The sequence below is a fragment of the Lissotriton vulgaris genome, chromosome 10 (assembly GCF_964263255.1).
Source record: "Lissotriton vulgaris chromosome 10, aLisVul1.2, whole genome shotgun sequence".
NCBI lineage: Eukaryota > Metazoa > Chordata > Amphibia > Caudata > Salamandridae > Lissotriton > Lissotriton vulgaris.
Window position 1 is genome coordinate 1005989555 of NC_141698.1, and position 15345 is coordinate 1006004899.

At 47.7% G+C, this 15345-nt stretch overlaps 1 protein-coding gene across 3 annotated transcripts in view; it reads right to left on the reverse strand.

Annotated features, from left to right (window-relative positions):
• Window positions 1-15345, reverse strand: part of LOC147689146 (Krueppel-like factor 8) — a 664854-nt gene that overhangs the window by 72311 nt on the left and 577198 nt on the right. The window contains exon 1 of one of the 3 annotated variants that reach the window (XM_086942039.1): window positions 4781-5406. The exons of the other annotated variants lie outside the window; for them this stretch is intronic. Coding sequence (XP_086798165.1) covers window positions 4781-4933 — 153 coding nt within the window. The 5' untranslated portion in view covers window positions 4934-5406. Of the gene's footprint in view, window positions 1-4780; window positions 5407-15345 lie in introns of those variants that run through there. 3 annotated transcript variants of the gene reach the window in all.

The window sequence follows — 15345 nt, forward strand, 5'->3', positions numbered from 1 at the left end:
CTCCTCTCTACCTCACCCCTACTCCCCTCTCTCTCTTTTATCCCGCGAACCCGCCCCTCCTCTATTTCCCCCACCCTCCTCATCCTTTTGGAACGAGACCCTGCCCCTTCTTTTATCGCGCGTGCCCCGCCTATTCCCTCCCCCTTCACAGGTTGCTTCTCCCCCACCCCGTCCCTCCATTCATCAGGCGACCCCTGCCTCTCCCTTTTCTTATCCGGACCCTCCTCTCATCGCGCGACCTCTGCCCCTCCCTCCACCCCTTGGCGCTGCCTCGTCCCTGGACTGTACCAAACAAGCGCCCACGGGTCGTCCCTCCCCTGGACGCTGTGCACATCTTTGTATGGTAGCAGCCCACACGCACTTCCTGTCAGAGGCCTCTGGTGCCTCCTTCCTGTTACCTAGCACTACAAGGCCCAGTCGTTTCAGCTTTGTATCTGAAGGGTAGCAACGGGGCAGTGTTTAGAAAGGACAGGAAAGTCACCTGAATAGCTTGTCATCCGGATGCCAGCATCCCCCCCACCCCCGCCGCTCCCAGGTGCACTTTTAATCTCACCCACCCACTCGCTTCAAAATATACAGACATCCACCAGTAGAGATGAATTACTCAGGGCATCGAGTGTGTGCCTCGCTATACCTGCATTAATGTGCCCATGTGTGGGGTGAAATCAGTGAGACTTGCATTTTCAGTAGGTGTTGAAGGCAAGAGTGGTTCTAAAACAAAGTCGCTTGTCAGCCATTAAAGTCAATGAATTTAGTTATATCATTTTCAGTTGGTCCTGATGAAGGCTTGTAACATACACACACACCGAAACAGTGACATATCATGCAATGGGTTATACTGTACTGCATATGGCCAGAGATTAGGCTCGACCCTATCTATATTTCATTATATATGCAAAGTGAATGGGCAGAGGTGAAAGTGGGAAAGAGAAAATCTGTGCTAAACAGGAAGGAAGTAGACAGAAAGAGGTGGGCCTTACCCCCCCAGCGCCTAGAGACCCTTACGTGTGAGTAGTCACGATTTACAAGCAACCCCATTTAATGAATGAGTAAAAGGCGGAATCGGTGCATGGATGTCAATTCAACTGTGTAGGCAGAAGTGGCATCACGCACTTTTGACACCGGATGACAGCACAAGGTTTTACTTTTGCCCCCTCTTTAGTCCATCAAAAGCAAGCCTCCTATCTTGTGCCAGAAGGAAAGAGCAAAGAGTGTAACCTACAAAAGGCAACCATGGCTCTTAGACCCCTGCAGCCAAGGATGCTAAGGGGGAAGATAACGACTCCTACCCCTAAATGATGCTCACAGACCAGAGAGACAAGCACATGAAAAAAGGAACCTTCAGAAAGTGAGATGGAATGCAGTGGAACAGAGAAGGGATGGGGGATAGTGAGCGGGGACAGCGCTAGGGGGCGGCAGTCTGCAAATGGAAGCCCCGGAGAAGTAGGAGGCATGAAATAACAAATATGAATGTCAGGAAGGTTCTAGAAATAGACAGGGTAGACGTATGGGGTGGGCGTATGATAATCCTTATTAATAAGAAGGCAGTTGAGCTATCAGGATGTCTAAGCAGATGAAGATCTGGAAAGGAAGAGGGAGGAGGCGAACTGAGCAAAAGGACAGGAAGTGGGGGAGTGAGGAGAGAGCTTGCTCCGGTAAGTGCTCACTACACCACTGGAGTCAAGCCATCCTGGCTGATTACGGGTGATGCCCTGAAACCGGTCCCAGGATGCCTGTTTCCAGTTGAGGGAGGACTTGGCTTGGCAATTCGGGCTGGACTGTTACCACAAGGAACAGGGTCAAGACTGATTTGCATATGGCTGGGTCCAAACTGGGTTGGCGTGGTGAGCAAAAGAATGATGGATTAAACCCAGATCCTTGTGACTGGGGGGTGAATGTCTGCATTGTCCAACATTCCGTCCATCAATTGTTTCGTTTGCATTTTAGAAATAGCCACACCCGAGTGCGCCCTTGTGATTCCACCTGCCCCTAAAGCAAGGGGGCAGTAAACAATATGCCACTTTACCTGTAGGCTTGGAGCTGCTTTCAGAGCAGTATGGGCTGGGCCACTGGAATGAAGCTGCAGGAGAGGAACAAATTATGCGGCAGCTGAGTAAAAACCATGCAGCAAGAAAAGCTAAATTATGCGGCATAATGTAGCAATTTTGTTTGCAATAGTATCACTTAATTATTTCGTCATTTTTAACTTGGTAACACTCTCTGGGCATTGGTTGCACCTCATTAGTACCATTTTAGCACCCAAATAAGGGCTTATGTGGGAAGGTTACAATACCTCGCTTGGACTTTAATCTAGCCCTAAATCCTGCTGAAGGCCATACCATGTATTAAAGGCCCTGAACCTGGAGTCATAGGCCCGAGCTGAAGGCCAAAGCCTACAAGAAGGGTGAGGTCCTTTAACAACAGGTATAATAGCCCCAGGTACAAGGGCTATAAGACTATTAGAACATTCCACCCCGTCAGGATAGAATGTTGTAAATTAAAAAGAAACAGAAAGACAAACGTTGGAATGTTGGAACAGCATACTTCTACCAGCCATTATTGGCCCGGAGCCACCTCATGGTCTTAAATGGAGCACTCAACATTCCAATGCTCTACTTTCAGTTTCTGTGACGTCCTATTGACTCTAAAAACTTTACACAGATGGAAGGGGTTAATTAGGAGGCAATAGGGGTATCGGGAGGCAGGGCAACCAAGTTTTAAAATGAGTAGAAGAAAGGTGGGCACACACGTGGAAATTCTCACCAGGAGAACAGAAACTTAAAACATGTCAGAGAGTAGGGTAAATATTCATTTTTATATATCGCTTAATTGTAGGGTAGGGCTAATATTATGCGCTCACACTTGCAGATAAATAAAGGTACTGAGTCAAGTAGGGGGGGGCAATGTTTTGTCCAGCATCATATTTGGTCAAAGTGGGGATGTCGGGATTCGAACTCGTGCCCTTTGCGTCCACTACTGCACAGCTCAGTCGCCGACTCCAAGCTCCCAACAGAGGCCGCAGTGGAGGCTTAGAGCACAGATCACGTGGTGGCCTGAAGGCGGGAAAAGCAGCAGGCGGTAGAGCGTGCAGTCAGGCGGGCTTCACCAACCCGAAGGGACAAAGCTGCGCACGAGAATAGAATCTCCACCTGGAGCCCTCATTCTACACCAAAAATAGGGGGAAAACATTTAAATGTTTGTTGTTAAGATCTCTGCGCATTCTTGAACCACAAGGTAAAATTCGGAAATGGCGGGTGCACTATTTCACCATTCCCAAGTCTGTGTAGGCCCATTAAGTTTGCAAGAGTAGCGCCTATTGCGTACAACACTGTGAAGGCAACATTACAAAAGACAGTGGCTGTATCAACATAGGAATCAGACCAGTATTCGGCACGATCCCCGACTTGTTCCTAAACACCGCCTGTCGCCGGTTATTCTTATCAGGGACAGTGGACACCCCTCTTAGGAACTCGCCAATGCTTACTGAATACCACTCCCTGACGCCGTGGCGTCTCAGACGGCAACACGAGTATATAATCAGTCGTCCAAGTAGCACTTAATACCCACATTTAGCCCCACACAGATGTTTCTATTTAAAGTCAATGAACAACGGGGGACAAACTTATTTGTCCAGGATCACACCATGAAGCCAAGATTAAAACTCAGGCTTCCACAATCTAGGATGGGCACTTTACCCACGAACACCACATAATTTCGGGAAGCACTCAGGGCCGGAATGCTGCATCGCAAATTGCACAATAACGTATTAATCCAGCGCTCGAGGGGTTAGGAGGCGGTCGGGGTTCGCGCTGATATCAAGCCCTGTGTCAGATGTACCGATGCTGATAAATGTCCGGATAGTTTGATCATCTGCTCAAAACAGTCGCTGCCCTCTGATAGGCTGTCACGAGAGTGATGCGCTCACTGCTTTCGGGGCCCTCCTCTGCCTTGGTACTTCCCGGCAGCTTTGGACACGCATGAAACGCTTGCTAAGCTGCCAGTTACGCGAGTAAGGTAGTCTAGTCGGTGAATGCATTTACAGCAGCTATGTGTGCAACCTAAAAACCGCCACCTCCAAATCTAGTGAAACGGACCCAGCCCGTCCGCATTCGTATGGACGAGCCCGCATCATTGCGTAGCACTGTAGCACAGCGACACCTTGACGTCCAGGGGCGTAGGTACAATTGGTGCAACAAGTGCAGTGGCACCGCGGCCCCGAGCACCAGGGAGTCCAATGGCCCTGATCACTGCTGAATAGTAAAGTGGGCATTTTACTTGCACGCACAGGGCCCATCGCATCCTTGCTACACTGCTGCGGACGTCCACAGCGCCAAGGAAGCAGCAAAGTTATCGAATAGCAAGCGCTTTATGAAAAGCATAGTAATATAGATGTTTGCATTGAACCATCCCCCGGTGGGGCCAACCAATGCGAGGTGCGGCATTCCTTGCACAATATATGTTTCTTGTAGACCTCGACAGGAAGAAAGCAGTAGGGTAAAGGACGCAGCAGGGACAAGGGAATACTAGAAAGGTACACATGCGAATCAAGTTGCTATCCTATCATCAAAAAAAGGCATGCACGTCACAAAAGAAGGGAACAGTAGAATATGAATACACTCCCGGCTCCCCCTCTTGACCACTCTGAGTGACCTTGGGCAAAATACTTGGTGTCGCATAGAAAACTGGCTAATCGCCTTATAAAACTCTGCATCGCACGGAGCCTGCGCCAGCAGCAGAGGAGCGTGGGAGAGGGGAGGGGAGCAAAGGTGGAGCAGCTTACCCCCCATCCGGCCTCCTGCAACTTTCTTCCGAAGTAGACGGCGCTCATTCCATCGATGGAGAGCATGCTAGGGGGTGCAGACAGCCACGGCCTCCTCTCCCTCGTGTTGTCGCGAAGGTCGAACTCCAGCTGAGGGGGTCTCAAGCAGACCATGCAGGGGTGTCTCTCCCGGAGGCTCAAGTCCCAGAGACTCTCTTCTCTTTCCTCACAGGGCCCACAAATCCCTCCTTATCTCACCATGTAAATTCCACCTTAAAAAAGGTACCGAGAGCTCCGACAGGGCGTGTGATGGAAATTGAGACAGACCCCTTGGTCAAAACATCTTGCAGTAATGGTCACCTGGGCGGAGGAAACATATGTCACAATGTAAAGGAAAGGTATGGCGAGGCCTGGAGACCCCGCTGGGAGCCCCCCTTGAACCCCGAGGATGGGTATCAAATAGGATTTGGGGGCTGGCCCTTCTCTTCTTCCCACGGGGGTATCTGGGTACCAGGCTGCGCCGATGCCCCTGTGCTCCCTGCCAGGCCGGGGTAAGGGACCTCTCTCCTCCCAGGATCTCTCGCTCTTCAGCTCCCCGGCTGGACACGGCAATGGGCGCTTCTTCCTGCTTCTGCAGGCAGCTCCCTGCCTCCCCGAGGTGTCAATAGACGGGCGGCTCCACCCTGGCCCGGCCCTAGGGTGGGGTTCCTTAAAGGGGCCGTGCGGAGTGCCGCATCAGCAGAGCGGCCGGGCAGGGGGCGGGGCCCTGATGCTGCTGCAGGCAGGGAGGGGCTGGGTCGGCTGACAGGTCTCCAGGTGCCAGGCCCCTCCCTCCCACTCTTTCTGCCCTTACAGGGGGTGGCCCGGGCCCCTTTGTGAAGGTGGGGGATGGGGTGTGGCGGGGAGGGGCTGTGGTGGGCGGGGTGGAGAGGCGGCCTCTGCTTTACAGATTTAGGAGGGGCGAATGATTGCGATGGGCAAGGCACCGTGTTCTCCATGGCAACCGGGAGTGACACCAGCAGGGAGGGGAGGGAGGGGCTGGAGGAGTGGTGAGCAGTGGAGGAGGTGAGGACGGGGGGATTGGGGGGGGGTGGACTGGTGGGAGGGATGTCCAGACAAAGGGGAAAGGGTGAGATGTGGGGAGGTGAAAAATGAAAGATGGGGGCGGGGGAGGTAAGAAGGGTAATGGGAGTGGTGAGAGAGTTGGGAGACAGGGGAGTGAGTAAAGCAATAGAGCAGGAGTAGGAGTAAAATCAGAAGGGGAGAGGAATTAGGCGGGGGGTGGGGATTAAGAAGTGAGGTGAGAGTGGGAGAAGGGGGGAGGGAGGAGATGTTATTCAGAAGTGAGTGAGTTAAACCCTGGAGGAAGAGATGGGCAGAGGTGTGAGGCAAGGGGAGAAACGAGTGATCGACGGGTGGGGTGGTGAAATTGCTGGAGATGGTGTAGAGGAGTGAAGGGAAAAGGCAAAGAGGCGAGAAGGGTAAGGGTGAGTTGGGGTGAAGTGGTGGAGGGGGAAGGAGTGATAATGAGAGAGTTGGATAGTGTGAGTGAGAAGGAGAACAAAGCTAACATTTAACTAAATTGGGCAACGGAGTGAAGCGAGGAGGGACAGGGAGAAGGAGGGACAGAGATAGGGAGGGACAGAGAGAGGGAGTGACCAGAGAAGGAGGTAAAGATGGGGAAGGGGATAAACGGAGATAGATGGAGAAGGGAGTGATGTGAGAAGGAGAGAGAAGAGGAAAGGAGTAAGGTGATAGGCTGAGATGGAGTGTCAGGTGAGTAACGGAGAAAGGAGTGAGGCGAGAAGAAAAGGAGATGTAAAAACAATGGAGGCGAGAGATGTAGGAAGGAGCGAGGGAAAGAAATGGACAAAACAGTGAGGGGAGAAGGAGGTAAGACGGAGAAAGGAGTGAGTGAGTGGAGGGATATGGAAAGAGTGAGGCTGGAATGGAGAGAGAAGGAGAAAGGAGCGGAGTAGCAAGCAGAAAGGTGAAGAAATGAGCAAGTGTGAGGTAAGAGGTGGGGGTCTGTTCGGGGCCACTGGAATTATGCGGAGGTATAGATCCAAATAATACAACATGATTGACTGAACTGTGTATCAAGAAGAAGCAAATTATGTGACATCCATTCTGTGGCAGTAGTTTGCCATTTCAACACACATTAACACAGTCTGTGCAAAAATATCACCTCCGTGCCAGTTTAACGCCTGACTACAGCAATGAGCAACTGAGAGATGCCCAGTTAACCTTTGCATGGTCTATGCAACTGTTCTGTTTAGTGGCTTTTGAGCCATTGAGGTAGAAACATTTTGATGGTTAAGAAAAATCTGAATATGATGCAGCAGATGGTGGATTATGTGGCTAGTGCAGTGAATCCATAACTATGTGGAAAAGGCTGCGGCTAGAGTTTCATGATTTCAGTGGTCCTTGATATAAAGAGAGGAGTGGGGAGGACGGAGGGGGGGGGGGGGGGTGGAGATCCGGTGAGAAGGGTAGAGGAGTGAAATGGTGCCAGGAAGAGGGGTGATTTGAGAAGAAACAAGATGGAGAAAAGGAGTCACATGACAAGGGAGGCTGGGCCGACATGGAGAGGAGTTGGAATTAACTGAAGTGACTGAGACGAACGGCTCTGAAAAGGGGGTGGGGTCAAGAAAGATAACCACTGTGACTAAACATGCATGTAGGATGTTCTTTCTTGTTTCTCACCAAGCACCAGGCGGATAGTATCAAAGACCATTCTGCAGCAGAGTCGTGTGGTATCCAATAAGGCAAAAACAGAAGATTATATTGGCCCAGTGACACTCAATGTATCAACCTGGCAAGAAGGAAAGCCTGAATTGTGAATCAAGGCTTCAAGCACTATTATGATCAGCCCTTTCTGTAACCAGCACATTCAACTGCTAAGCTTTGGTGCCACATCCTTCTCTGCAGGGGGGGGGACGCTAACGTCACAACAGGAAATGACGTCACGAAAGGTGGCATGCACCATCAGACTCATTGCCTCCTCTCGCTCACCCCTTAGATGCGATTGCATCAGAGAAGCCAGCGCGTGAGCAGCGTTCTGAATGAGCTCCGATCTAGCCCCAGAGAAGCCAAAGAGTGAATGTGTGGCTCCATTTGCTCCAGTCATCGAGCTCCCAGTAAAATAAGTAGGGGGACGCTGTCCATGCACGTGGTACCCCGACTCGAGCCCTGCTTCTCTGCCATTTCCTCGTCTATCTACGTAAAGGTTGTCCCTCCACCCCCTCAGGCCATAAGTGGTACCCAAGCTGGGTCTAGACCCACACTTCTATGCTGTGGGAGTTCCATTATGCCTGTTCCACAAAACTCTATTCATTTGCTCAATTTGACCTTAGAAATCCACCACGCGTTAACACTTGTAGGGTGAAGTAAATATCTGGTCCATGTTAAACGACAACTCGCAGCATCACTTGAACCCGCCTCTTCTGTCTCAGCAGAGCAGGGCCTACCCATGTGTTGTATTAAAACCAGTGTAAAATCTAGATGAGTGGCAGAAACAGAAGATGGACCAAACCACTAGACTAGAGCAAAAACCAGAACAGGATTGACTTGTTGGGTTCCATAAGGCAGAGTTCTTCAAACTTTTTGATGCTGAGACCCCCTGGTAAAACCTTTTTAGGGGTAAGGACCCCCTTCCGACAAAAGTTTCTAGAAACTTTCATCCATGCAACCTTTTATCCATCCATACATCCATCCTTTCATCCTCCCATCCATTCATCCTTCATCCATCCTCCCTTTCATCCATACATCCATCCAACCACCCACCCTTTCATTCATCCATCCACCCATCATTCACCCCCCACCTTTTCACACATCCATCCATGCATCATTCATCCAAGCAACCTTTTATCCATCCATATATCCATCCATCCTTCATCTGTCCACCCTTTCATCCTTCCATCCATCCACTTTCATCCATCCATCCGTCCACCCTTTCATCCTTACATCCACACATCTATCCTTCATCCATCTATCTTTCACCCATCCACCCTTTCATTCTTACATCCATCTTTCATCCATCCACCCTTTCATCCTTCCATCCATACATCCATCCTTTACCCATCCACCCTTCCATCCATCCACCCACCTTTTCACACATCCATCATTCATCCATGCAACCTTTTATCCATCCATACATCCATCTACCATTCCATCCACCCATCCTTCATCAGTCCACCATTTCATCCTTCCATCCATCCTTTCATCCACCCATCCACCTTTTCATCCATTCATCCACCCTTTCCTCCATTCATCCACCCTTTCATCCATCCTTCATCCGTCCAATCTTTCATCCTTACATCCATACATCTATCCTTCATCCATCTATCCTTCACCCATCTATCCTTTACCCATCCACCCTTTCATCCTTACATCCATCCTTCATCCATCCACCCTTTTATCCATCCATTCACCCATCATTCATCCATCCATCATTCATCCACCCATCTTTTCACACATCCATCCATCCATCCATCCATCCATCCATCCATCCATCCAACCTTTTATCCATCCATACATCCTTCATCCATCCATCCTTTCATCCACCCTTTCATCCATCCATTCATCATTCATCCACCCACCATTTCACACATCCATCCATCCTTCATCCTTACATCCATCCATCCACCCGTCCTTCATCCACCCACCTTTTCTGTGCCTCTCTCATTGGGGCGGGGGGGGGGGGGGGGCGGGGGGTGAGTAAGTATCTCTCTGTCTTCTTCCTTCTCTCCCGATCATGGGAGGGCATCTCTGTGCCTCCCTGCTCCAGGCGAATATCCATTGACCTCAAAGGGCTACACTACAGCCTGCTCCCCCAGCCCTCTCCGCCCCCCCACTTCCCCTCCTCCCCCAGCTCGAAATGGCTTCAGGGACACACACACACACCCACACCTTTGACAGATCTTTAAAATACCTTTTACTTGTTAATGAGGCTTTGATAGTTTTCACACCTCGGTGTGAATTAGGCCTCCACCTTGAGCACCCTCAATCACAAGCCAGGAACTGCACTCTGACAGAATCTGCAACCCCCTTCCAAGGCTCCACGACCCCCCTGGGGGTCGCGCCCCACAGATTGAAGACCTCTGCCATAAGGTGTAGAGGATATAAGTTTGTCCAAGATGATACAAACAGATCTGCACCCCTTCCCAAAAATACAGCTAATGCCACCCAAGTGCTGCCAACCAGCTAATTAGAAGACAGGCTTCCAATCAGAAAAATGTGAAAACTGAGAGGCCAAAGAGAAAAGGGGCATCGAAAAGAAGAGCGCTGCCACTATAAGAGCGACACATTTAGGCGGCTACCACAACACGGGCACGTGCTACCATTACAGAATGGTGGGGCCATCCCGGGCAGTGGTGCCAAAACAGGGTACCAAAATGGCCCACCGCCAACAAGTGCTGCCAAACAAAAACATGTTTACGTAAAAGAGAAAAGCATTCAATTTGTGTTCCATCGGATCCGTTCTTGGATTTATGTTTTTTAACTCATCAGATTGTTTCAGGGGTAAGATCCATAGTTTGAATCTATTTCAACCCTCTTCCTCAGTCAGTGTAGCTTTTGTCAGTTTATGCTTCAGACCCCTTCTGGTTTGGTTCTGGCTCTTATGGTGACTTTAAATCTTGAAAGGAGAAACTATGAATTTTCGAGCATATTCGTAGGTGCTCAGAGGAGGATGGAGGCGGGAACAGTAAGATGAATCAGTCACTTGTTTTGCAAACATACATAAACAAGGATGAATATGGGCACGTACATCAGAACAGAAACGTTTCTAATAAACGTAGCCGTCTGTAAAAGTAAACAGTATGACTTGCCTCAAACTTCTGTAGAAGGGATGAACAACAAGCAAAGGCAAAGTCTACATGTCTCCCCTGAGCAAGAGCTATTGGCTTCGCCAATGTTTTTTAGCCATGTTTACACCAGCGTGGGTTCTGTTCAGCATGGCTAAAAGTTAGTGGCACAGAGGGGAGTGGCTTGGAGCGTCCTAGAGTGGAATGGCTAAGAGTGGAGTCGAGCGTTGTACAGTGGAGTGGTGTAGAGTGTTGTGTATTAGAGTGGCATAGAGTGAAGTAACGTACAGTTGAGTGGTGTTGAGTGCAGTGCCGTAGAGTACAGCCGCATACAATTCAGCAGTGTAAATGAAGAGCTGTAGAATGCAGTGGAGTATATTTGAGAGTTGCATAGTCTAGTGCAGTGGCGTAAAGCACAGTGGTGTAGAGTACAGCGGTACAGAGTAGAGTGCAGTGGTGTAGAGTGGTGCAGAGTAGAATATAGTGCAGCAGAGTGCAGTGGCATAGAATGCAGTGATGTGGAGTGCCGCAGATGCAGTGGCGTAGAGTGGAGTGATGCAGAGTAGAGTGGCGTACAGTGCAATGGCGTAGAATGTAGTGTTGCAGAATACAGTGTCATAGAGTGCAGTGGTGTAGAGTGGCATAGAGTAGACTTGAGTAGAGTGGCGTGGAGTACAGTGGTGTAGAATAGAGTGCAGTGGCACAGAGTAGAGTGCTGAAGAGTAGAGTGCAGTGGCATGGAGTGCAGTGGACTGGTTTAGAGTGCATATGCCTATAGAGTTGTAGATTGCAGGAGTGTAAATTAGAGCGGTGCATAGTAGAGTGCAGTAGTGCAGAATGGAGTGGTGCAGAGTAGAGTGCAGTGGTGTGGAATGGCATAGAATAGAGTGGACTTGTTTAGAGTGCATTTGCCTAGAGTGTTGCAGAGTGCAGCGGCGTAGAGTGCAGTGGCATAGATTAAAGTGGCGCACAGTAGAGTGCAGCGGTTCAGAGTGGACTGGTGCAGAGTAGAGTGCCGTTGTGCAGAGTGGAGTGGTGCAGAGTAGAGTGGCATTGAATGCAGTGGTGTAGAGTAGGATGGTGTAGCTTAGTGCAGTGTGGAGTAGCGTAGAATGCACTGCTGTATAGTTGTGCAGAATGCAGTGGCATAGTGTGCAGTGATGCAGAGTAAAGTGGCATTACATGCATCTGCATTTATTGCAGTAGTGCAGACTAGAGTAGCGTAGAAATTCTGTGGCGGAAAGTGCAGTGTTACAGAGTAGAGTGCAGAGGCATAGAGAGCAGTGGTGCAGAGTAGAGTATAGTTGCGTAGAGTGCAGTGGCGTAGAGTAGATGGTTTCAGAGTAGTGTGAAGTGGCAGAGTGGAGCTGTGCAGGGTAGAGTGCAGTTGTGTAGTGGCGTAGAGTAAAGTGATTTAAAGTGGCATTGAGCGCAGTGGTGCAGAGTAGATTATAGTGGCACTGAAAACAATTAAGGCACCCCTTGTACAAAAACCTATAGATCTGGGATGAGGGGGAAACAAACAACAAAGCGGAAACACGAAATCCCACATGAACTGTATTTCTTCAAAACTGGCTTAAAACAGCTCTATGGACTGCCCAGAAGCATTTTGATGTAAGCCAAAAATACACTCATTACATTGACTTATTTCTTTATTTTTGTTGTTATTATTGTAACCATTGTATACACAGATAACATGTTACACAATAATATACATCTACAAATTCACTATGTACTCCTTGATTATTTACATCATATGCATTTCCTTAAATATTAGGACACATTTTGACAAGCAAAGGCCCAGTTAGTTTTTTGTTGTAGGAAACTATAGATGTTTGATTTCATTTGGCAAGTCTGCCTGTTTTCACCCCCCAATTACACACTGCACATTCCCTGGATCGGTAGAGAGTGCAGGGGTGTAGAGTTGAGTGTTACAGTGTAAAGTGAATTGGCGTAGATTGTATTGGCAAAGAGGGCAGTGGCACAGAGTGCAGTGTTGCAGTGTGGCATAGAATGGAGTGCTATAGAGTGTAGTGGGGAAGAATGCATTGGCATAAAGTAGAGTGGTGCAGAGTAGAGAGGTGTAGAGTGCAGCGGCATACAGTGTAGACTTGCAGAGTAGAGTGCAGTGGTGTGAAATGGTGTAAAGTGGAGAGGCGAAAAGTAGAGTGCAGTGGCGTGGCTGATTTGCTACCCTGTAGTTTCTGGAACTGCACCATCCTGCAGCCCACAAGACGTTACCCGTTCATAGCTACTATCGAATACTCGGAACAGCACCATTTTATGTCCGGCTAATATTTTCATCTATTTTAAATAGTGGAACAGCACCACCTTGCTGCCGGCATCTAGTTGCTCCTTTGAAGCCTATTCAGCGCTCCCGGCATTTCGTCCCGTTTTTACATCAATGAACTAATATGAATTGCGATTGAAGAATTATCAGCTATATGCTCGAAGTAATGATTACATGCTAATATTTGGACACTATTACGAAGCGAAATATCCCGATACAGTGAGCCCCAATATCCACGTTGTTAAGATATTAGGTATTAGCCTTTATCAAGTGGCCCTGTGTATTTTTTTTTAAAAAAAGGAAGTTATCATCGATTCCCTTAAACTAATGGAATGAAAAACAACACTGCAAATAGTTTCACCTATGACTCCTGAGGAAGGCGTTTTTTTCTCTGCCGAAACGCGCGTCGAGTCCTTATAATTAATTTCACAGTATTTGTAATTGTCATTCTTGAATTTTGAATGTATAATCATCTGCAATTCGTCGTGATTTATAACGTTACTATGATGTATCTGTTTTTTATTTATTAGTTTTGATATTTGTTCAAGATTTTTACATGTCACTATTTTACTGTATCATATAGTTTGACTTATGTGTTTGAGTCTCTATATGATTTTTATCTATGTCTAATTAAATATATATATTTTTTAATATACACACTAGTTTTCGATAATTCTTCTTCTCCACTGGTCCTAGACTTTCTGGTCACTTATCCCGCGGATGGCCTAGGATTTTCTACCCACAGTGGCGTGGAGTTGTGCAGACTAGAGTGGAGTGGCATATGCTTGGTGTGGTAACACACCGTCAACACAGACCACACATTTTCAATTGCAATGACCACTACATTTGCACAAACAGTCTTACAAATAAAACAGTACAGCACACAAATGATAAAGTACGGAAACGGCATCACCTGGTATATTGATTTGATTTTCTCATAATAAAGTATTTATTTCCAACACACTTCAGAATTGACAAAAAATGTGCTTCATTTGTGCGCTCCTAATTCTGAAATACTTGCACAGTTCATTTAAATGCTGTTGCATGCTAGAAAAAACCCTTTCCTACCCCAAGTATCCAGCAAGATTGTCACATAAATCCTCTCACTTTGAAGTCAAAGAAAGAAAAGTAAACACCAAGCTCCCTTGCAAGACAGAGCCTGACCTTTGACCTCTGTTTTTGAAAGCACAGCAAATGTAACAAGATAAAAACAAGATTTACAGAAAGGAACACTCATGGAAAAATACAAGTGGAGTTGGTTTGAAAAGGCTTTGCTCCCAAACTCACCCTGAACAGACTAAAACAAATAAAGCCAGCCAATAGAAAGCCAGAGCGTTTGAGTTACAAACCACAAAGCCAATAGTAAGCAACGGGCAGAATGCATTTCCAAAAAAGCATTTTGAGTGACCCCAATATGTTTTTAGTAAATCAGACAATTGGGCAGTGTGGTGGGTTTCGACCTAAAAACAGCTAACCAGGAATAGGCCAAAGTTTCAAAAGTGAAAACAAATAGATCACCCCCCAAAATGACACAAAGTACAGGACACAAAACAAGGTTGAGTACTGGCCTGGTGCATGTGAAAGACTTCCTCACAGTAATAAGATACACATTAATTTGTTATGAAGTTCTTTTCTAATGTAACATGTCTGGCAATAAATCTAAGGTGTCAAATGAACCAATTAATGAAAGAAATAACACATATTTTAAGTCGAATTTAAAAGAGAGTGCCCTGGGCACACACTAAAGATGACACAATAGTGTAAATCTCAAGAGGACTATAAAGGTTGCACCAATCTTCAAAGAATGTTGATGTGAACCCAAACAACGAAGAAGTATCCAGACTGTTATGAGTACACACAAACAGAAAGACAAATCAACTGCGGATGTTTCCTACCATGCCTATGTGGTGTAGACCGGCAGGACTGGTTATAATGGAAGGGTTTTCCACTAACATTTAATGAGAACAAAGGGACAGAATACACAAAGCCAGACATATGCATTAAAGCTGCCCACCAATAGCTATGCAGATGTCAAAACATCACAATTACTTGAAAAGTAGTCGCAAAACGCTCAGAGGTTTGAACACAGCAAAAAATGGCTCAGCTTTGTCCATGTCCTGTTTATGAAATGGATCACCTCCTGCTGTGCTTTTAATTTAGACTGATTCTTTTGCCTTTTTTTCTGGTTCTGTTTTAGCTGTAATTTTGTTCTGCTCTGGTCTTCCTCTTCTAAAGCAGGGGCGGCTCTTCCACTAGGGCGGAGGAGCGTCGCCCCACTGCTTTCTCGCAGTGCGAGAAGCAGAAACATAAAATGGTAATAACTGCCTGTTATTACCATTTTATGTTTAGTTGTGAGCGGGCGGGGGCTGCTCTGCGAGTAGGGGAGGAGTGGTGTGCCCACTCCTGAGGGCGCAATGACAGTTTGGTCAGCCCTCTGGGGCCCCCCAAACCAGTCATGCGCACTCTGCCCTTTGCAGCCTGCATGGAGA